General features: G+C 46.0%; 1 protein-coding gene across 1 annotated transcript; it reads right to left on the bottom strand.

Moving 5' to 3' along the window:
* Positions 1–3,200: 3,200 nt before the first annotated feature.
* Positions 3,201–21,390, bottom strand: LOC308065527 (protein spire homolog 1-like). Its single transcript, XM_080391594.1, has 16 exons — positions 20,072–21,390; positions 19,239–19,270; positions 18,588–18,752; positions 17,720–17,845; positions 17,362–17,427; positions 14,285–14,446; positions 12,150–12,218; positions 11,534–11,663; positions 10,993–11,117; positions 9,495–9,692; positions 8,886–9,086; positions 7,586–7,717; positions 6,183–6,247; positions 5,309–5,336; positions 4,768–4,910; positions 3,201–3,613 (listed from the first exon to the last, which is right to left on the bottom strand). Exons 1-16 carry the CDS (start codon positions 20,310–20,312, stop codon positions 3,442–3,444), a joined length of 2,055 nt encoding a protein of 684 aa, XP_080247720.1. The 5' UTR covers positions 20,313–21,390; the 3' UTR covers positions 3,201–3,441.
* Between the last annotated feature and the right edge of the window lie 157 nt (positions 21,391–21,547).

Below are 21,547 nucleotides of genomic sequence, written 5' to 3' on the forward strand. Positions count from 1 at the left end.
CGCAGCTCCACCTGCTCCCGCCCGGCACACACCACCGCCTCCCCGCGGGCCCCTGCCCCAGGCCCCCGGACCCGGCGGGCAGCGCGGCCGGCGGCTGCCCCCTGCCGGAGTGGCGGAGCGAGGCGGCGGCTGGCTGCGCGCGCGGCAGCCGTTGGAAGCCGCGGGAGCCGTTAGCCCGGGCGCGCGCGCGGGTCACCCACCTCAGGCGGGCTCGCACCTCAGGCGGGCTCCCATCCACCCCCCCACCTCAGGCGGGCTCCCATCCACCCCCCCACCTCAGGCGGGCTCCCATCTACCCACCCACCTCAGGCGGGCTCCCATCTACCCACCCACCTCAGGCGGGCTCGCACCTCAGGTGGGCTCCCATCCACCCCCCACCTCAGGCGGGCTCCCATCCACCCCCCCACCTCAGGCGGGCTCCCATCCACCCCCCCACCTCAGGCGGGCTCCCATCCACCCCCCCACCTCAGGCGGGCTCCCATCCACCCCCCACCTCAGGCGGGCTCCCATCCACCCCCCCACCTCAGGCGGGCTCCCATCCACCCCCCACCTCAGGCGGGCTCCCATCCACCCCCCCACCTCAGGCGGGCTCCCATCCACCCCCCCACCTCAGGCGGGCTCCCATCCACCCCCCCACCTCAGGCGGGCTCGCCGGGCCCGGCCTGAGGTGCTGCTCGCAGCGCTTCGTTGCCTCCATCCCCGGGTACCTAACTAGGAGTTGCCGCCGCGCTCAGCGGGTCACTCCTCAGAGGCCCCATGCTGAAATCAAAGGTGTCCCAGCGCAGTCCTGCCTGTCTCTCACTGGCTTCAAAGGTGAGTGGACACAGAGCTGAGCCCAGGAGGAAACAAGATTGCCTAGACAGGCCTCCCTGCTCTGCTCCCGGTGCCCCAGTCCAGGCTCCTGCCATTACCAGTAGTAATAATTAAGACTTACTTTCCAGTTTTTTAGTCATGATTCACTACAGGGATAGGACTAAAGACCAGCTGTGCTTTAAGGCATGAGGTGCTGGATGAAGGGACCCAGTGCCAGAGCCTTGAGACAGACCACTTTCTGCAGCGGTGGGAGAATACCAAAAGGTCCCCATATCCAAAGGCAAGTTTCACCCAAACACATTAACAACTAGAATCAGTTCACTCTGAGCAGGGAAAGCTCTGGTCCATATAATGAAAGGAACCAGCAAAAAACCTAGAAAACAGATCAAATCCCACTGTGTGCTCATAAAGGAAAGGCTTTTCTCCAAACCATCACCTTTCAGGGGCTCTGAACAGAGCAGGTTTTGCAGAGTCACTTTTGCATCCCTGGAAAGTGCTGCTCTGGTGCCTTTAAGATTTAGTTGCAGATCAGTTCCACATGTGAGTCTCCCACTCTATGCCCTGGTTTCAGGCTGCCTGCACCATACCTGCGCCTGCTCCTCCCTGCACTCCACGGCTCCCAGGTGCTCCCTCGAAAAGGCCATCCTTGGCCGGGGAAAAGAGATGACCAGGTTCTTTGGCTGTGTTTAAATAGATGTACATTTCTAGTAAGCCTGCACCCACAAGCTGTCAAGACTTGCCATGATTAGGAGCAAGAGCTGAAGAAGGACTAGTGTCACTCCTGAGCAGGGGACAGCGTTTTTACCAGCCCACTCGGGGACCAATGCAACCAGTAGAGGAGAGAGGAGTGATGGGAACATCAGTCTTCCTGACAGCTCTACTAGATCAGGGATAGGCAGATAAGCTCAGGCTGTCCTGTCCTTTTGCATCCATCCCCCACCCCTTTGCCTGTTGGTTCTGCAAGTGAGAGCATTTCCTTACCCTGCTCATGGACACAAGGAAGGAAAAGGGGAAACCAGTAAAAAAAGCCCATGTGGCACCACAGCAGTTGTGCAAGAGACAGAACCTAGAACTGCCTTTGCTTTACAGGTAAACTGAAACCTGTCTCAGAGTCATAGATACCTTCTCCCCATACTGCTGCACCCAGGCTCCAAGAAGAATCTTGGGCTTGCACATTAATCAAAACGGGCTGATCTCAGCTCATTTTTAGCTCTGTAAACGACCTCACTCAGCAAGCCTCCAAGAGCACCTCATGCCCCCGGCCCCACACTGCGCCCATCATGCCAGCAAGCGCAGCTGTGGCTTGGCTGCCATTCCCTGCAGCCTGCAAGGAGCCCACCTGCCTGATATGGATGTGCCTCCCAGCAGCACCAGCAATTAGCACATGCAGGAGAGGACCTGGGCGGGCAGGCTGCACCCCTCCTAATTGACTGAAGGAAGAGGAACACTTGAATTTAATCCAAAAGGAAGCACAGGCTCCAGCTTCCCCACATTCATTTACTTGCAGAGCTTGCCCAAACCTGCAAATAGGCATCAGCTTACAGACAGGCAGTTTAGAGGAAGCGGAGTTAGGCCAGTATAAGTCAGCTGGAGGTGTTGACCCTTCTGGCAGTTTGGATGCAGACCCTGGGCTCAGCTTAAACATGTTTTCCTTTCTCCTTTATCTAGAAGAACTGGCCCTATCCAGCCATTATTTTCTTCAGCGTGACTCATTGCAACTACAAGTCCATTGTATCCTTCAACACTGTCTATCCAGGCCCTGCAAAACACACCAGGAAGAACTCCACCAGAGCACCTACACCCCTTCCATACAGGCAATTCCTGGGGAGAAACAGACATACTATCAAATATCCTATTTTTGGTTTTAGCCACACAAAGAATTTACCAAAACATGCTTTATTTTTCTAGAATGTCATATGTTGTAACAGTCCAGTTTAGTGCAAAGCTTAAGGCCAATACAAAGAACAACCATCTGCCCCATAGGTGATGATGATGGCATAGAGATACACCAGGTGACATGCACCAGGTGACATGCAGCAGAGCGCTCTGGTGGCAAAGCACCTGGAGCACACAGATAAAAACCAAACCAAGAGGTCACTTCCTAAGCTAGCAGGCTGCCTGACAGCCATTGCTACAGTGTTACATGCATCAGAGCAGGGAGTTTTAAGCGGTTTTTAGCAAGTTACCAGAAAAGAGTGTGTTTGCAAAATGCATGGTGATGTGATCACGTAACCCAGAGCTCCAATTTCCAAGTCTCTCAGAAACAGAGGTTTTAGGTTAAAGGGTTCCCCATTACATAGGGTGAAGTCTTGTCGGCAATGAATGCAAACGTTACCATAAAACAATGACAACTGCAGGTGCAAAGGAGGAAATGCTAGAGGCGTGACAGTGCTTCAACATTTATTTTCCCCAAAGACACATAAAAAGAATTAAAACAGTTCTAAAAACCACAAAGCTTTATAACACTTCACAATACATAAATACTAACTGTGCTTCCTGCTTAGACTAACCAGCAGAGAGGTCTTTTATTCAGCCTTTTATGCCAGTAGGTGCAAAAAGCTGTTTAATTTACTTCAGGTACAGAACAAGTGACAGGATAAATGTATAGTAGAGCACTTCCAGTTTGGTTCAAGGCCAAGAAATTCTCCTGAGAGGGATGCTCTGCTGTTGACTGGAAGCCATGTTCAACAGATACTGCTCACATCGCGTACAGATGTCTGCAGTCAGCCAGTCTGCCATGGTCCCTGTGTAACAGCACAGAGGCTGTGCTAGGCAATGGGGCTCCAAAATAACAGGTACACTGGAGTGGGAGAGGGAAAAAGAAAAGCGGGAAAGCTGACCCAGGTTTCTGTTAGAGGGCATGGTGCTCTTCCACTCTTTCCCCACAAGCATGACCCTACATTGCTAAGTGATTTAGCTAAATGCATGAGTTCAGCAGAGCAGTTGGCTTCACTTTGGAATGTTACCAAGCACCAGAACACCTTAATTTACTGACATTTTCTCTCTATTGACAGTATGTCAGCCAAAGGGCTAATGGATATCAGTGGCTGAACTGAGGTTATGGCCAGAGCCTTATGCTGTAGGATTTTGTTTAAAAATTTTTTTTGCCATCCTGAAGTATGACAGTAATGCAGTCACTCAGACCTCTTTTGCAGCACCTGTGTCGTAACACAGACCAAACCACTGCCCCACACAGTTAACTTCAATAGTGAACACTATCCCTGATTTTTGGCAACTTAAGTATGAGCCTTTGAACCAGAAACTGCTGTGACTATTTTGGCTACATTAAATAATGGTTTCAGAGAGAAAAGATACCTGTTCCCCCAGTAGAATATATAACTGATCTGGAAAGAAGGAAAGAGATAATGTATGTTTCCAGTCCTAGATATTGCACTTACATGCATAAGGTCTGTCTCTTCCACTCAGAATTGTCAAAAGCTCTTTTTGAAATAGTTCCCTTTCTAAGGACAAAAAGGAAAGGGTGTCTGTATGTGTTTGGAAGAATTGAGAAACCCTTTGTGATCTTACTCTTCAGTCAGTTATAACTTAGACCATTAGCATATTTTATTTTTAGGTATGAAGAGGCTACTCCTGGCTTGTAGTGACAGACCCCTAGCTGTGGGGGACAGAATTCTCATACAAATTAAGCTGTCACAAGGAACCTTCTATGTCTGGGCTAATATGGACACTTCTGGACCCATGTTGGAAACCTGATAGCTGAAACTCAAAATGGATTTCAGAGCACCTACATGTCCTCCCTTTTGGTCATCTAAAATCCACACCACTTCCAGAGAACTACAGACTACTAGACAGACCAGTGGCTTAAACCAGTCATTCAGCATAACATCCAGCTAACCAGCATAACACTACATCCTGCTGTCTGCATGTTTGCACACACAAGTAACTGGTAACAACTTTCAATGTAAAAACAGAACATCCCTGTCCCCAGCTTACCCAAAACACTCCTGGTGCTCTATTTCATGCAGCAACTCTGAGCTCTTCTGCTCTTGAGTAGCTGGGTCCTCCTCTCTGGAGAGTCTCAAAAGTTTTAGGAAGTGAAGTGGGAGGTGTACACACGTTCTGAAGGGCATGGACATCTAGAATCACAACACAAGTCACCTGAGTTCTCAGGGAAACACATCCTCCTTAGCAGGAAAATTTGCATGGCATGCAATTGATCTACTAGTGCACTTAGAAGACAGATATTAACACAGTGAACTTTCTGACCTTTGTATAAATAGAGCACAGAGTAATCCCAGCCAATTTACACAGGATGAAAGAAAGAAGAACCTGAGTTGTTTTAGCAGAGTATGACAAGAGATGTCTGTGACACCCTGGCTGCTTTTGCACCTCGTAATATTCTCTCTTCTATTTTCTTTGAAATAAATTAGAGGGTAGATTTGAGGTATCAGTGGGATGAAGGAAAGCTTCCTATGGCTGGGTGAGCTGCAGGGAAAACAGAAAAGGTAAAGCCTGTTGTAAAGACTCAACTTGCCTTGATGCAGCAGTCACAGCAGACAACACTAAAAGAAAAAAGTTCCCAGCATGATCATTTGAGTAAAGCTCAGCAGACATCAATATTGTAGCTAAGGGTGACTTTCCCAAGTAAGTCTTAATTTGTGACTGTGGCACAATCACTTGATGGCAAAGCGAGCAAGTTTAAAACTCCCCTATTCAGTTTGCCAGTCCTCATATTTATCCTAGTTTAAATCATCTGAAGTGTGTCAGCATCCATAGCTTGAAGGCTTTATCTGCAAATGCCCATTCCTTTTCACCCTAGCACTACCACCAGACAGTTACTCAATTCCCAGTGGTTGTTTACTTGTTGCTTATAATCAATTCAGTGCTTTACCACTGCTTCAAATAGATTTAAGTGAGTCTTAATGAGCCTGAAGGTCCTCTTTTCCTCTCCCATGAACAGAAAACCCCTGACATTAAGTGGATACAAGTAGGTCCAACTTCTTTCCCAGTCACAGAGTCTGGAGTTCACTTTTTCAGTCCTCAACAGAAGATTCTGGTAAAAAGCCTCTTCCAGAACCTCCTCAAGCCCTTGACTGAAATTAAATTCAACCTTCAGGGCAAAATGCAGAGACAGTGATCTCAGAGAAATTGAATCTAATACTTGCACAATAAATTTGGTTATTACTAGCTTGATACTAAAAGTTAAAATCGAGATACCACTTCAGAGGCAAATTTTTCCACATCCTCTACAGCTGTAGACACTTCAGCCTGGCTTGTGCAGTAAGGCAAAACTGAAGGTCTCAGCAACCTGTTCCTATCCACTACTACAGCTGTTTGAATACTGAGTGTTTTCAGCACTGCTTTTTCATTCTTCTCCCTCCTCATTCAGTCCTTTTGTACCAGCTCACCTGCTGCAGAGGTAACAGCTGTAAGGCCACTTAAGAAACATCTGCTTATGGCAGCTGAAACAGATCTGTGGAAAGGAAAGTTACTTGTGAATGCAAATGGGAAATACCTTTGTGCCAACAGTATCCACTGCCTGCCAAAGAGCACACACATAAACCAACCTTCGAAAGGCTTTAGATCCACATACAATAACAGAGGTCCAATAAAGGATAGCAAAGACCCAGGAATTAAAAGCTAAAAAGGCAAAAAAGTCTTACTTGTAGGCCAGTGTTTTTATGATGCAGAGGTTTGGGGCAGCTGCCAGACAACAGGAGTTTAAAAAAAGGCTCTTGAGCAAACAATAGCTGTATTGTGCAAGAGTGTAACAGTAGCTAGTTAAGAAAGAGGGAAGAAGAGAGACATTCTTTGAGGTAGACTGCAGCAATCCCGAAGAGATTAAGTCAGGGCAAATTTGAATCCAATCCTGAAGCAAAAAATGAGTCATAAGGAAGCTGATGAGTTGCTTGAACTTTACAAAAAAGAACACATTCATACACAGCTGGCAGTCAGAAGTGATATTATCTTGAGAAGCAAAGCCTGAGAAAGCTAAAAAAACTTCAGCAGCAAGAACACAAAGAGAGTAAGAGAGCCATTTTAGAATAGGCAGAGAGCAGCAAGTTAAAGCAGGGTTGGTAAGTAAGGTGAGAAGAAAACAAGGATTCAGTCTCAGGAACAGACAATTATATAAGTATGTAGTATAGAAGTAGCACAGGTCTGCTAGTAAAACCCCTTCGACTCTGTCTGTACGGCTAAACAGTGAGGGCAAGAAGCTGACCCCTAAGCCAAGTAGCAGGGACTTCCTCACATCTGCGATGCAAAGGGCTTGTACTCACATCATCTTCTCTAGAGGGGCTGGTTGCAACACCCCCTCTGAAGGGGATTCTAAATAAGCCAGCAGTTAAGCAGAATGGGCAGCCAACAGTCCTGTGCTGCAGGTCATTCCCTGTCCCCCTCATCTCCCCAGCCTTTGCATCCACTCAGCAAGGTGGTTTGAGTCAGCACAACTCAGGTGTGAGAGCCTGAGTTAAGAGCCTTTGTTTCACTGTTTAGCAGTACCAAAACCTAATTAATTACTTTGTGATTTCAGATCTGGCCAACAGTCAGCTCTCCTAGTGTGGAAATAACAGACAAGAAGTATCAAGTAAAGGCTGAATTACTTTCTAGGCAACTTACACAGCTTAAGCCCGATTAGAAGCCATCACTGTATGTACCAGTATTAAAAGATTTTTACAGCCTAGGGCCAAACTCAGGTCAGCTGCATGAACAGGATAAGTTGAGACAGAGAGCACCTCAGCACTGGGGGCTGTGAAGCCAGCCAGCTGTTGAAAAGGCAGGAACAGCACAAAGAGAAGGAGAAGAAACATACCTTTGCTCTTGGAAAGACACCATCACTACCTCCTTGGAGGAAGCCTTGCCCTTCCAGCACCACCACTGCATATCTGGTTCCAATCAGGTCAGCAATGGTTGTTGGTGACCACTTGGTAGGAAAGGGACAGTCCTATTGAAAGACAGAAGTTAAGCTGAAGGAAGCAGGTATTTGGGGAGTTTATCCTCAAAACTGGGTCCCAAAAGGCTCAGGAGCATTTCTCCCCAAAACTCAGCTTTTCTGGTGTTGGGGAGTATCAGTTGAGTGACAATACTAGCAGAGAAACTACTACAGAGGTTTCAGTGGTTGTTATAGTTTTCAAGCAGCTTTCTGACACCTCATTAGGAAAGCAGGTCCCTCTGTCACCACAGTAGTTAATATCACCTCCAGAGCCAGTCTCTGGGAATTTTTACCCTTTGGCATGGAGCCCAGCACAGATGGAACTCTGGACCTTCTTAGGTACAGGATCCCTTTCCACCAGCATAGCACACTCTTGCCTTCTCTCTCCCAAGACCCAGTGGGCCCACACAAATGGCAGCTATGGTCTGGTGGCTGACCAGGAGACAACGGTGCTTTTATCCCCAGATGGAAAGCCCAGCCTACCTGCACGCACACACACGACGCCCCCCGCTGAATAAAGAGGTCACACAGTTATGGCCAGTTTGGAAACTTGCCAGTGGTGGGGCAGGGAAGGATGTAGAAGGAAGCAAGGGCACAGCACACCTTGTCAGGGCACAACAGGGAGAGTCCAGGATTCAGAAGGTTGCACAGAAGCACACAAACCCCAGTATTGCTCCCACAACAGTCGTTCAGAGCCTGATGACTTCAGTACCAAATACATTTAAAAGTCACTGATGCTGTGCTATCTATATTTTGACTACCACTTATTCCCTTTACTGCAGCTTAAAGGATGTTTGTGAACATAACAGAATCTAGAAAGAGTGAGGGGAGACTGAGAAATCAGAACGGTCCCACTACCAACTGGGAGTCTGCTGGAGGAAGCCTTGATGGACACTTTCAAGTAATGCAGTGCTATTTTTCCTCTTCTTGTATGAGGAACAACTTTATTTCATGTCATTCAAACTGGGAAGCCTCCACAAGAACACTACAGCATCCTGTCTTCTCTTAAGCAGTCTCCAAGGAGAGAATAATATCCCAACTTAAGATCAGTATACAACATGGCTTCTTAAGACAAAAACCACAGAACGTGCTTACTGTTCTGTGATCAGGATCAAGGTGCAAGCTCTGGTCATTACCAGATGTATCAGACCAAGCTTGCTAGCTGACATGCTGGACTTACAGGTTCCCTGCTTTGCAGGCCTCTCTCCAAAGATATGGACCTTCCTCTGCATGGACGCAGCTGCTGTTGGCCAGCATTCAGGAAACCACAAGGATTAATGTCTTCTAGTGTGGGTGCACTCATATGAGGACACGTGCAATTTGCTGCAAGACCTGGATAGGAGGAAAGAGTTTTAGGGTGCAGCAAACCAACTGGCAGCTTCTAAGTATTCACCCCAAAAGCTGAATGCTCAAAAGCACTACACTGCCTTCTGAAGGTAGCAAGGCTTACATCTCTCCCCCTCAATCCCCATCAGCTCAGATCACAAAACACAGACGTTACAGTAATTATGCTTGTCAGTAAGCAGTGATGAGGCTTCATTAGCACCATTTACTTTAATAAAATCAAGTGGTGCACTTTCTACTTAACATTCAAAACACTCATTTAGCTTTTACTGTGAATTCCAGTTAGCCCTTTGGGGACATGCTATCTTTGTTTTGAAGCTGCAGGAGCTATACAAGCTTCAGTCAACTGCAAAGGAACTGTTTTCTAAGGCTACCTCCCAAGACTCATTACTTGGTGTTGCAGCTTCTTTGGTAAAGTGACTTCAGGTGATCAGAGGGAAAGTGTACAGTGAACCCATCCTAAGGCTTTGGGAACCCAGCAGGCCACTGACTGTAGTTTGTCACCTGGTTTAGCTGTGTGGCTAGAAGTACACGGACCTGTGCTGTTGCAGGGCACTACTGATGAGCTGGCTGAGGCAAGCCAGGTCCTGAAAGGCAGCTTGGGACTGGTTTCCTGCAGACCAGAGGACAGGATGTTCTTAACCTGCATACAAGAGACACCAGGCCCACTTCCTCAGGAGTGCTGCTGCTAAACAAAACCCAGGATTACCCAGAACTGACCAGAAAAGTTCAAGGCTCAGCCAAAAATGGAGTGGAGAGAGAAATCAATGTGATACATTTAGCAACTTTATATTCCAAAAGAATAGCAAGTTAATTCCCCCTGCAATCATGAAGCTCCAGCCAAGCTAGTCAAATTAATCTGTTCTCTCTCACCCAAATTCAATGCAAATATTAGCCCCAAAGCTTCATCTGTTCAGGAACCAGCTTCACAAATTCCACCCTGTACAACTCTGAGTACCTTGGAACCATTTTCCTGGCTCCAGCTCACATGTAGAAACACTAGGAAACACTTTAAGAGACTGTGCCCCACTAACCCAACGCTGTATCTCAACAACATTGTTTCTAGCTTCTCTAGAAAAGCAGAAAATAGATTTGTTTATATTAGTTCCTGTATGAAGGTCCTTCTAGTTTAGCAGTAATACATCAACCACAGGGTTCTCAAATGCTGAACATCCCTCCAAGTAGCACAGGCTTGTGCAAATAGAGCTAAGATTTTCTGCTTTTATTAATTCATATCCGTTTTCCTCCGTTAAGCAACTGCATTTCAGACAGAAATGTTTACAGAAAACAGATTCCTGTTTGTGTGCCAGTGCATCTGTGCTAGACATGATATGTTAGGGCTTAAGTTCTGTTCCACAGAATTTCTGAATATGCTCAGACTGAATCCCAGAACCCAGTAGTCAAGCTTTCCATGATCAAGCCAGGAGTTAAAGAACTCAAGACTATGTATCATAGTTTACTGAAGAATGGTGCTCCCAAAATTCCTCCACACACAAAAGAGTGGGAATTCACCAGTGAACTTGCTTCCTGAAAATAAATCATGAAGCTTTCCTTCCACAAGCTCACACACCACATGAAATGCAAATATATCAATACGTCTAGCACCAAATGCCTCACTGTGAGGTAAGAGTGGCAATAGTTCTGGCCCATGTGGGCCAAACTCCTATGCATATTAAAACTTCTGCAGGGTCTAGTTTTAAGAGACCAGAGTAGACCTTGGTTCTGTAGGCTGCAGTCATGCCACAAAAAGCAGTGTTTAAATACAGTATGAGCTTCTGTAGAGGAAGACTTCTGTGAACCTCATAGTACCACATTCATTCACTTTTGAGAGACAAGATTGCTCACGCTAGGATTTGAACCCGATGTTTCAGGCTATGTGTGTGTGCAGTTCTAACGCCTGAAGTACTTGTGCCTCTCCAGAGTCCTTTCATTTAAAGCTTTACCTGAACTCCTGGTCCCAGCTGCTGTGCTGTAGTGCTGACGATTTTAACCTCAGTACTGGCATCTTGGAGAGTTAAGAAACTCTCTCTTGGAGATTTCAAGGCAATGTTTGGTGTCACAAGCATTTCTGCAGGGGAGAGGGGGAACAAAAAAACCCATACACACCAACAAGGTAAGATACTGTGCTGTGACAAGGAAATTACAAATTTGATACCTACACATCAGAATTTGAGATTTGGCTAGAATTTATCCTGATAGTTACATAATCTTTTAGTTTTAGTTGATGGTCAAAATCCTGTTCTCTCACTTAGTGGACAGACAAGTTTGAACATCCATAAATACAGGGTAAGTTGAAACATCTTTTGAGTCTTAATAAGCCATAAACAGATTTTCTAGAAAGAACTATTCTTATGCCATACCACCTCTATCGCATTATACATGCTATGGGAAAGATAAGTGAGCTTTCATTTCAAAGGCCATTCATTATTTTTAGTCAATGCTGAGTTCACTTGCATGCTTGATAGGTCACTTTGTAGCAAGTACCTTTGGGCCTGCTCCCATTTTCCCTTGATGCTGCTGACCAAAGCTTCTGTGGTCGTTTTATTTCTGCCATCAGCTGTTCATGCCAGCTGGACTCCAATGGCACACACTCTTTCAGCTTCCTCTCCAGCACCTGCAGGCAAAGCATGGCACCAGAAAAAAACAGTGGACAGAGCAAGGAGACCAGTGGTGACAGAACTGCTCCTTCAGCAATGGCACTATTTTACAAGTGCCTCTCACTCAAGAGGGCCCTGGGCCCTGCACATGAGATACACATGAGAACACCTTTAGATGAATAGTAGAATACTTTAGCAACTTTCAGATTTGAAACCAAGAACTCCAGGCGTACTTTCAAGACCAAAAAGCGTTCCAAATGGAAGAAGCAGTGGAGGAAGTAGGGAGACAATTGTCTTTTTCCTATGAAGATATCACTTCCCATTTTCCTAACCCCGTGTTTTGGCAGGAGGGTCTGCCCAAAATTTAAGTATGGTTAATACACCCCCAGCTTCCAAATCCGAACCAGTAGCTAAGACATTAGCTCTGTATTCCAAGAAACTGTCCTATCAGCTCCAGAATCATCTTATTTTGCTATCATTAGATGCAGCACCAGGTCACGTACAGGCTTTAGATGAGGCTTGGGAGCAGCTACATCAACTCTGGGAGTCCTCTGTTTTTGCTCGATGATCACCTGAAAGGGCAGAAATTATGCTTAAGCAATAGGTCTTCCTCTACTGGAACAGCCTCCCATTCAGTGGCACAGTGGATGACTCACATCAGGATTTGGGAATGGGAGAGGTGGGGAAGGCATAACAAAGCTGAGCCGGGAAGTGCACAATGAGGAGGTTTACTTACGTGGATTTTTAGTAGAGACCAATTTGCCTGTGGCAAGCTAGGGGCAGTCAGAAGTGCTGCACAGCCCTTGGAGGCTTGCACAGGAAGCATAAAGCCTTCTACCCCCAGCAGCTCATGAACTGCTCTGAGAAGCCACTGGAAAGGGTTGTACTCAGATGTTAATGTCAGGAGTGATCCTGACAAGCACCACGGTCACATCACATTCAGCAATGAGAACTCAGCTCCAGGGAAAAGAGCAAATGAATGGGTTAACAAGACTGCAACAAAACCTGAAGCAGTAGACAGCTGTATGCATAAGCTACAGTCCTAGAGACTGGCTTACAGTTCCATAAACTATGAATAATAGCAAGACAGAATTGCAGGGCAGGTATTCATGTGGGACAGATTGTCTCACTTATCAACCCCCATGCTCCCTGCATAGGGGAGAACTGACAAAAAAGTCAAGCTGCACATGCATGTCTTTAGCTGCCTTGTTCACCCACTCTTACTTTGAGGCTATGCCATTTACTTTCCCTCCGAATACAACTTCAGAACACAAGAGAGTGCAGGTAGAACAACATTAAGGCTTCCCACACTAGCTGTGCTTTCATTCATTTGCAAATTAGACCACTGTTTGCTAGAGAAGCTTTAAAATAGCTTTGCAGGTGGGGAAAACCTCATTTAAGAGCCATCACAAAGACCTGAGCAGTAGCACTGCATGCTTTCTTCTAGCATTTCTGACTAGTAGTGTTTGTGCTTCTCAACCACGGGGGGGGGGGGGGGGGGGAATAAAAAAAGAAAGAAAAAAATAAAATCAAGACCCAGTTCATCCTGCCACCTTGAGTTACTATTCTGTACTGCATTGATATAGTACACTGCAAAGAAAAAGAACACAAGTATGCATTGTCTCCTTTCCACTACTAGTCATTTATATATCAATCAAGAGGATATCTCCAGAGAAATGGCATAGCCTTATGTGAAAACTGGAGCCACAGTCAAGACAAGCAAGAGATGGGGTTTTATAGAGGTGCATGGTTTAGTTGAGGCTTTTAACCCCCCTGTACTCCAGCAGCACCAACAAGGGGAAAAAAAGCTGATGTCTAGTGTGGTATGCAAAGTTTTCACTTTTAAAAATATCAGTCTTTATTACAAGCAGAGTTCTGTCTAATCTTCTGCCAAGACGTCTGTTTGCAAAGCATGCCAATGCCACAAAGCCTTATGCCAATGTTTTAGATCTGCTCATTCCCAGCTCAAGCTGCAGCAAACGAAGAGCATCACAAGCCTTTAGAGACACCCCAGACATTTTTGTGTCTGGTCACCTTCAATCATCCACGTTGCTGGAAGCCCCAGCCACTTGAGTCAGCACAGCACTGTCCCCGAAAGGGCTCAGCATTTTGTTCACCCTGACTAAACTCCTGCAGTAGCTGGCGTGCGCTGCCTAGAGGCCTCCACCTAAGGCAAAGGACTTGCTCAAAAGTGCTTTTGCACTTGCACACATCCCACAACATCCAGGAAGGCAAGGAAACTAGTAAGAGATGTCAGGTACAGCTCAGCTCAAGGAGCCTGGGGAGGACAGAAGTGTCCAAGGTGGAAAGCATAAGCAGAAAAGGGTTCGTTTCATGAAAAGCATAATTGCTCCAGGAAAGGGAGTGGCTGACCACTGGAAGGAGAAAACGTTTACCTTCCAGCTTCATGAAAGCATGGCTACCCTGACCTAAAAAGTTACTGGAAATGAAGCACCTGGGTGGACAAACAAGGTGATCTTAATGTTGAGCTGCAGGTGAGAGGGAGACTCAGACACTTTCAGACTTGGAAGTACCTTTGAGAAAGGTAGGCTTTTGGAGAAGAGTTCTCAACAAATACTGCTTAGAAATGAGATAGAGCATGTGGTTTCAAAGCTGCCCATTGACTCTAGTCACTCACCTTCCGCAGGGTGTACCTCTTATGCTGAATATCATCCAAAATTGCTTCATAGGGAGAGCGGACAAATTTTTTTGGAGGTGTGTGATGCTGTGGTCGCTCAGTGGCCTTGTGTAGCCTCACACCATTCTGCAGTTCACAGATGACATTGGGCCACAGGGATGCCTCGGGGAAAACAGCGAGGGTCAAGTCAACAACTGGCTAGAATGCACAGAGCAGCATCCCCTCCCTCCATGTAACAGGGCACACTTAGCAACCAAATTCATTCAGAAACATGGAAGTGTGTCCTTAATACCCCCATCAACTCACTTCCAAATCAGGGCACAGTACCAGAGTAGAGAGTTGCTTCTCTTTGCAGAAGTTAATTTACAACAAGGTATCTGGGAGATGTCTCACCAGGCTCATTCCCAAATTTTGTCATTAACTTTATGAACATACTTCAGCAATACACAGCTTCTGCTGCCAGGTAGCTAGACTCATTTTCCTAAATATCTACTTCCTGCAAGTGCTCCAGGTGCCAGCGTTTTTTTGTATTACTGGATCCTAGAAAACACTGGGAATAAAATCCATTAAAATCCTCTGAACTTTCAGAAACCAAGGGTTTAAGGGCCCACAGACAAAAGAGGAAGGCAAGGGGAAAGAGTTCTCATACTTTAACCTTCACAGCAGCATGTGTTAGCAGTTTCAGCCTGGAGACACAAGCTGATAACTCCGACATCTGCTCATCCTGTTCCTGTACTAATATCTGAGGATGCTTAGGCATGCAGTGTAACTTAACAGAAGTTAAGACAGGAAAAAAAATAATCAACTCAATAGCATGTTTAGACAACATTGTAATGGAAGTGCTAAGTCAACAGCTTATCCGGATCCCAACTGGCAAATTGAGTAAGAACAAGTGATTGTATTATAAACAGTGAAAAGGAAGCAAAACATTTTAGAAAACTGGCTTAGAACAAAGTTTCTGACCTAGATTCCTTTCCCTTTTCCACTTACAACATGAAGCATCCTCTCTCAACTTATCCCTTCGGATATCTTGGTAAAATATCAGAAGAGTCTTATGCAAGCTCTGACTGATGGCTGCCTTCAAGGAGACAGATTTTGTTGTTGTTGCATTGTTTTATCCTGACTTTGGTGCAATCATACCTCAACTCCAGAGAACTAGAACCATCAAAGACTGACCACATACTAGCTGTATCACCTAGGCTATATTTATTATTGTGCAGAACACACAAAAGCCTCTGTGCAAACTGATCAGTATTAGATACCTTTGAAATTACTTATCCCGAGCCATTTGCACTTTCTAGAGTTCTATTTCATGTGGTGACAGAACTTTACTAAAAGATATGACCTGAAGAGAAACTTCTGTAAATGTAATATTGCTGCATTAGTTCTGGGACAAGAATTGCCTTCAGCTGGCCACTTCAGAGGAACTTGTACACCCAAAACATTTCTCAGATGTAGGCGACATCATTATCACTCACACTTTCCTTCCCCTACTGACTGGAACACTGCAGTTACTCTACTTGGGCCATCCCATGTATTGTCAAACTCTACATGAACTTCCCACATCTGTGCAATACAACAAAACACTACAACACTCCAAACCCATTGCGTTCAGCTCAACCGATGAGTGGTAAGACAGCTGTGTTCTTAAAAGGTCTCACTGCTTAGATTTCAAGGTGAAGATGGGCTTGTGACATGTATGGATAAGGACTGCTGAAACTTTGCGGCACTACATGCAATCAGGCTGTGATCTGTGTTTCAGAAGGCTTGTTTTGTAGCAGTCGGCATGAAAAAGTCTGGTCCATAGAGAGCATTAGCTGCTCAGCACCACTCAAGGCATCAGCTCTCATCTGTGGGATCCCAGTGAAGTTGGCATCCTGGTTATTTTAAACTCAAGAGTTTGTCAGAGCGATGCAATCAGCTGGTGCTTAGGGACTTAAGGACTTGGAAACTTGAGGCAGAGGATTTGCAACAGACATCCTGCTTTTGGAATTCATGTCTCCTGAAGGAGCAGAGGCCAAATACACTGGCCTTCAGGCCACACGGCAAAGCCCGTGTATTTATTCATGTATTCCCCGCAGAAAAGAGCTATAGCAGTTGATGAGTTTGTGGTTTGAGATAGCTTGCCAGTTTATTTTAATAGATCACAAAATTGAGAATATGCCCAAACACACATTTCACAAACATTTTCATACGAATAGTTTGAGCACGCTTCAAAGCAAGTGCTATTTAGACAAAGGGAGCAAGTCCACAAGTCTCTCGGGGCTTGCCATTTGTCTCCACAGTCTCCAGACTACAGTGCATTTGTTTATGCTGGGCAGAGTTCCAGCCAGAAGAGCTGTTTGTTTCTGGTTGAGCCCTGACTGCGTAGGGCCTTGAAAAGAGCAAAGTAAGTTGCTTTCTCTGCCCCAAACACACAGTCCAAAATCTGTGGAAGGACAGAATGAAAAGGAAAAAAAGGCAGTGAGCAGAAGGTAGGAGCTACATCTCTAACTGCAGCCTCCTTCGCCCCTTTTTGCTGCTGGAACTGCAGAGCCACAAAGATGGACAGAGCTACTGGACTTCAGCACCCTCCAGCCCTGAACCAGCACAGACCCCACATAATAAGGGTGAACTAGTCCACCCCAGTACTACCACCAACAGAACAGTTTTCTGGGAGTTTTCAGTTCAGCTACAAGAAAGGAACAGATTGCTTTTAGCACATGTCAGTTCCTGCCAAGAGCTGGAGTTTGGGGCTCATTTGCAGAACAGCCTGAGTAACTACTTGTGGACACTTACTCCAAAGACTGCCTCCAATTTAATTTTTGGAGATGGTTTAAGTTGAACCACAAAGACAATCTTTGTGTAGAATAAGTGTCCACGTGAGGTTAACACATCAAATAGTTTAATTTCAAGTTCCCTCCCCAGCTTGTTTTGCAGACAAGTCTTAAACTTAAACAGCTTAAACTCTGGAACAACCTGAGAAGTTTTGTTTGTGTTCAAGCTCTACTTTTCCTAGAGGAGTCAATAGAAAGCCTCAGAGAACCAAGGTAGACAAAAAACGCCAACCCCCATAATGAAGGAATTAAATCCCTTACCCAGTGTTTTTCCTTCTTCTGAAGGGGATTTTCCACTGAATCTTCCACATCCATTTTTCTCAGACTCTGAGAAGCAAGTACGTCAGATTGTTACCTTGCACTGTTCAGTGATTCCCTATCTATCCATCCAGTATAAATTACTAATGTTAATCTGAAAAGCCTAGAAACCCCAAACATCCAAACTTTCAAAAGCTACAATAAACTACTAATAAGGCGCAGAGACAGTAGCCTTTTGTATTGTGAAAATAGACCTTCAGCTAGGTACTTCATTTCTAGTGCAATAGGAAGGTTATTTTAAGAACTAGGTGAGTGTGTGAGGGTAGAGGGAATAGCATCTAAGGGGTAACCCCAAATGTACCTCTTTGGAGGTCTGGATGATGGTCACAAGCCTTTGAAGTTCCATATATTCAGTAAACAGACTCCTACAGGTAATTTCGTAATGGCTGGTAGCCTCACAAGGCCTGGACAAGTGCTCCTCACAGGCCTGAAAGAAGTGCAGCTATTTAAAAGAAATCTTAAAATGAAAAAAACATGGTAGGATGGAATAAAGCGAGATTCAGTTTTCTCATTCCATGATTAAAAAACATCTTCTCCTCAGACCCTTTGTAACTTTTGCTTTTTTATTGCAGCTGCAAAGGAACAAAGAAGCAAGATGTCCAGTTTTATATGTACAATAATGTAAGTAGCTGTGCAATTTATATAACTTGTTCTGTATAAGGTGTGCTTTGAAATAAATTAAGTACCTGGAAGGGGAAGCCTCCACTGTGGCCACAGCACAAAAAAAATACATCAGGTGGAGACACTTGCCCTTTTCTTTTCCCCTGCCCTGATCAGACTGAGGGATGGGAAGTTTCTTGTACCTTTAAATTCTAGTTAGGAGGAAAATACTTGAGTTGAGACACTGAAATCCCAGTTCTTGCAGTAACATTTTTCAATATGCATTGTCTCCTAGGTATCAAATTCAGTGACTGTGTGCAGAAGGAGTTCACAGGCACAGCTGCGTTAGAGCCATGCTCAGCTTCCTTCTTAATTCTTTTCCACAGGCACTTGCACACACCTAAGATGGCTTTTGCCTTTTCCCTCTGATGGGAAAGCCACGTGCTCCCTCTATGTCCTCCAATAAGCTACCCAGCTTTTTCCCAGAAATAGTCTTGCCCCTTGGTTAACAGCATTGCCCCACCAACCCCTCTAAAACTGCTATATTTACTAAGTGGGAAGACGGAAACCTTGATAACATCCTGCAGGGTGACTGGCGGTTTCATTGCCTCATCATCTAGTTTCAACATGAGGCACAGCAGCTTCTCCAAAGGATCACTCAGTTCTCGCTCCACTTGGCTGTCAATTCCCCAGTCCAGGGCTTCATAGATCACCACTCCTAAGTACTCCAACAGCTGCAGGCAGAGACCAAGGAACCAGTACAGCACAAAGCATTGTGGAGAACTTCACAGCTCTCTCATCCCAGCCTTGCGCATCCCCTCAGGGCTGAGGGCATCTCTCAGGATGAGAAGGGCCCAAGATGCTGCTAGATGCTCATCAGGTAGCCCAAGAGACTCCCTAAATAAGCTAGTTTAAGATTTTTAAATGGCCTTATCTAGCATCTCTAAGTTACCTGTTATTAAAACAAAAAGACTTGTGGGCTGCTCCACAGTAGGCACCATCTGTGCACGTTGTTTGCCAGTCCCATTGTCTTACCTGAGTTCAGTCCTAGCACTTTGTTCTATTCCTCAAACTTCATGGGACAGAGTCACTCTCACAGGACACAGCAAATTTAAGCCCCTGACAGTTTCCAAAGACACCTGCATCTCCTGAGAGGGCCTTCTACTACAGCAGGGTAGTAGTACACCCACCAGGTAACGAAGGTGAAGACACAGGCTTACCTTGTCCTCTGACTGCTGAATGCTGCCAACATCTGAAAAGGAAAAAAAGATGGGAGGGGGAGAAAGGTAACTGCATGAGTATTGATAAACAGCTTTTAGAATGCCTGTCAAGAGAGAGAAACTCAAAGAATTCTTGGCAATAAAGAAACAACCCCCCCTGACTGGGGAAAGGAGGCCTGTATTTGGGTACTCTTGGAAGGCAACACAGGATACCCTTCTTACTCTGAGCCTTAGCCCCAAACCAACTGTTGCTGGGCATTTTTTTTTTTGTTTGTTTGCCAACAGATATCTAACCATAAGGAAGGCACCGGATCTTTGTCTTCACTCTTTATTACCCACTCTTGTCCCTGAAGAGTTAGCTTAGCATTGACTTCCGCAGCAGTGCAACCAAGTGGTGCACAGGCAAGCCTGCTACCGTTTGCTGGCTCCACATAGTGACAAAAAGGGGAAATCATCAATCATAGATCCCTCATGAGAGTTACTATAACAAAGGAACTATACATTGGAAGATGAACAGAGCAGGACAACTAATAAAGCTTCAAGCTCTTTATTTCAGATAACATAAGCAGTAACGATCTTTCATCCCAGCTATTGCTTAGAACCAAATGACTGGCAAGAGCACCATCAGAAAAACAAGTAGGCTGTACTTCCATATTACCACTCACATACAGTCATTTGAAATGAAGTGTAGGCAGCAGAATAGCTTCATAACAACACAGAGAGAAGGGGAGGAGTGTGTGCGTGTGTGAAACAGAGTGGAAAAAAATTACCTCCCCACATTTCAGCTTGTTACAGGAACAGCCCTTGACATCCACAGCTACCTATGCTCTTACCAGACTTGTGGTACACCTTGAAGGAAGCAGTGCCATCAGCATGGATAAAAATACTTCCAGGACCTTTTATGAATACAGAATGGAGTGGTGGGCACAGCCCCTGAGACAGCTGCTGCATTTTATAGCAACACTGAAAGCAAATAGCCCAGGCTTGCTCCTCACTTATAGGATGTTCAAAACACCTCAGAATCTCAGCTATAGAGACCTTCATAATCTTCTGCTCACACTGTGGATGCTCCATTTTCCCCTTTATCTCTCATCTCTATTCTTAGCCTAGAAAGCTTAACACCCCACTTTCTGGGAGAGGCAAGTGCTCATAGCAGCCTTTTATCAGTTCTGCCTCCTAGTTTGCTCTCACCTCTCTTCCCTACAGGTGCAATTACTAAAGACAATTTTGCTCTACATTTTTAAAGGGACACCACTTTAGTTTGCATTTATATGAGATTTCTTGAAAGAAAACAGGAGGTATGCAACAAAATGGAGCCTAAATAGAAGACTGAGCAAAAACAATGCTCAATTTAACTGTTGTTTCTAACAAATACATTAATTGGAATACCAATATTGGCAGGTGAGAAAAGAGTGCATTCAACTTCAGGCAGAAAGTGAAGGAGGCAGGAAATATACTCAGGGGAGAAGAGCTCGGAGAAGATGACAAGGATTCAATCCATTTAATGGGAAACTGTTCAGGGAACACAAATACATTACAGCAAACAACCTGCATCCACCACAGGTCCCACTCCTGCCTGGCCTTTACCCTTTGGCCCTGCCATAGCAAATCCCAGTAGCTGGGGCTGGGACCCAACGTGTGCAGGGAGCAGGCAGGCTGGGTGGGCAGGCAGGGCAGGGGCAGCGCGGCCATGCCTGGTTGAAAATGCTGGTACACATAGCTACTGGTGTGAAGTAAATTACCCAGTTTTTTGGGTGTTTTTTTGGGGGTTGGTTTCCCCCCCCACACACATACACTTTGGACTCTGTGTGTCAGTGTCCGGGGTTGGGGGGCAATCACATGGTTTGGGGTGTGTGTGATCCCTGCAGCAGTGTTGCTGCTGCAGTGCCTGCGATGCATGGCGGGGCATCTCAGCTGCTGCTGCGCTGGCTCTGAACAACCCAGACTCCGGAGGCAGGCACTGAGGAACTGTGAGCTGTCAAAAGTGTGATTAACGCTAATAATTCATATTTCTTTGCTTTCTCATTTATAATATTTTGGGAACGCAGCATGTCAGAGTCAGGCTCCGGGCCTTGGCGAGATGTCTGGGCCTTGGCATCCCCGGCCCGTGGGGGGGGTGCTCACAGGCACCGTGCCCCCCCGGCCGGGCGGTGCCTTCCGGGCGGCCCCGCGGCCCTTGCCCTGCCCCAGGCACCGGCCGGGCCCCCGAGAGGGGCTTTCCCGCTCCCGCCCGCAGCGCTGGGGCCCTGCCGGGCTCTGCTCGCAGGCTCGGCCCTGCCGGATGGGGGCCTGCAGCTCCCCGCGGCCAC

The sequence above is a fragment of the Falco punctatus genome (genome assembly GCF_963210335.1).
Source record: "Falco punctatus genome assembly, chromosome: 6".
NCBI lineage: Eukaryota > Metazoa > Chordata > Aves > Falconiformes > Falconidae > Falco > Falco punctatus.

Excerpts from the sequence above, each read along its gene's own strand:
- LOC308065527 (XM_080391594.1), bottom strand. The coding sequence starts at position 20,312 with ATGGAGCATCCACAGTGTGAGCAGAAGATTATGAAGGTCTCTATAGCT. Across the intron at positions 14,447-17,361 it reads AGAAGAAGGAAAAACACTGG|GCATCCCTGTGGCCCAATGT; the intron begins GTAAGGGATTTA and ends GTTTTCCCCGAG. Across the intron at positions 6,248-7,585 it reads GTGTCTTTCCAAGAGCAAAG|ATCTGTTTCAGCTGCCATAA; the intron begins GTATGTTTCTTC and ends TCCTTTCCACAG.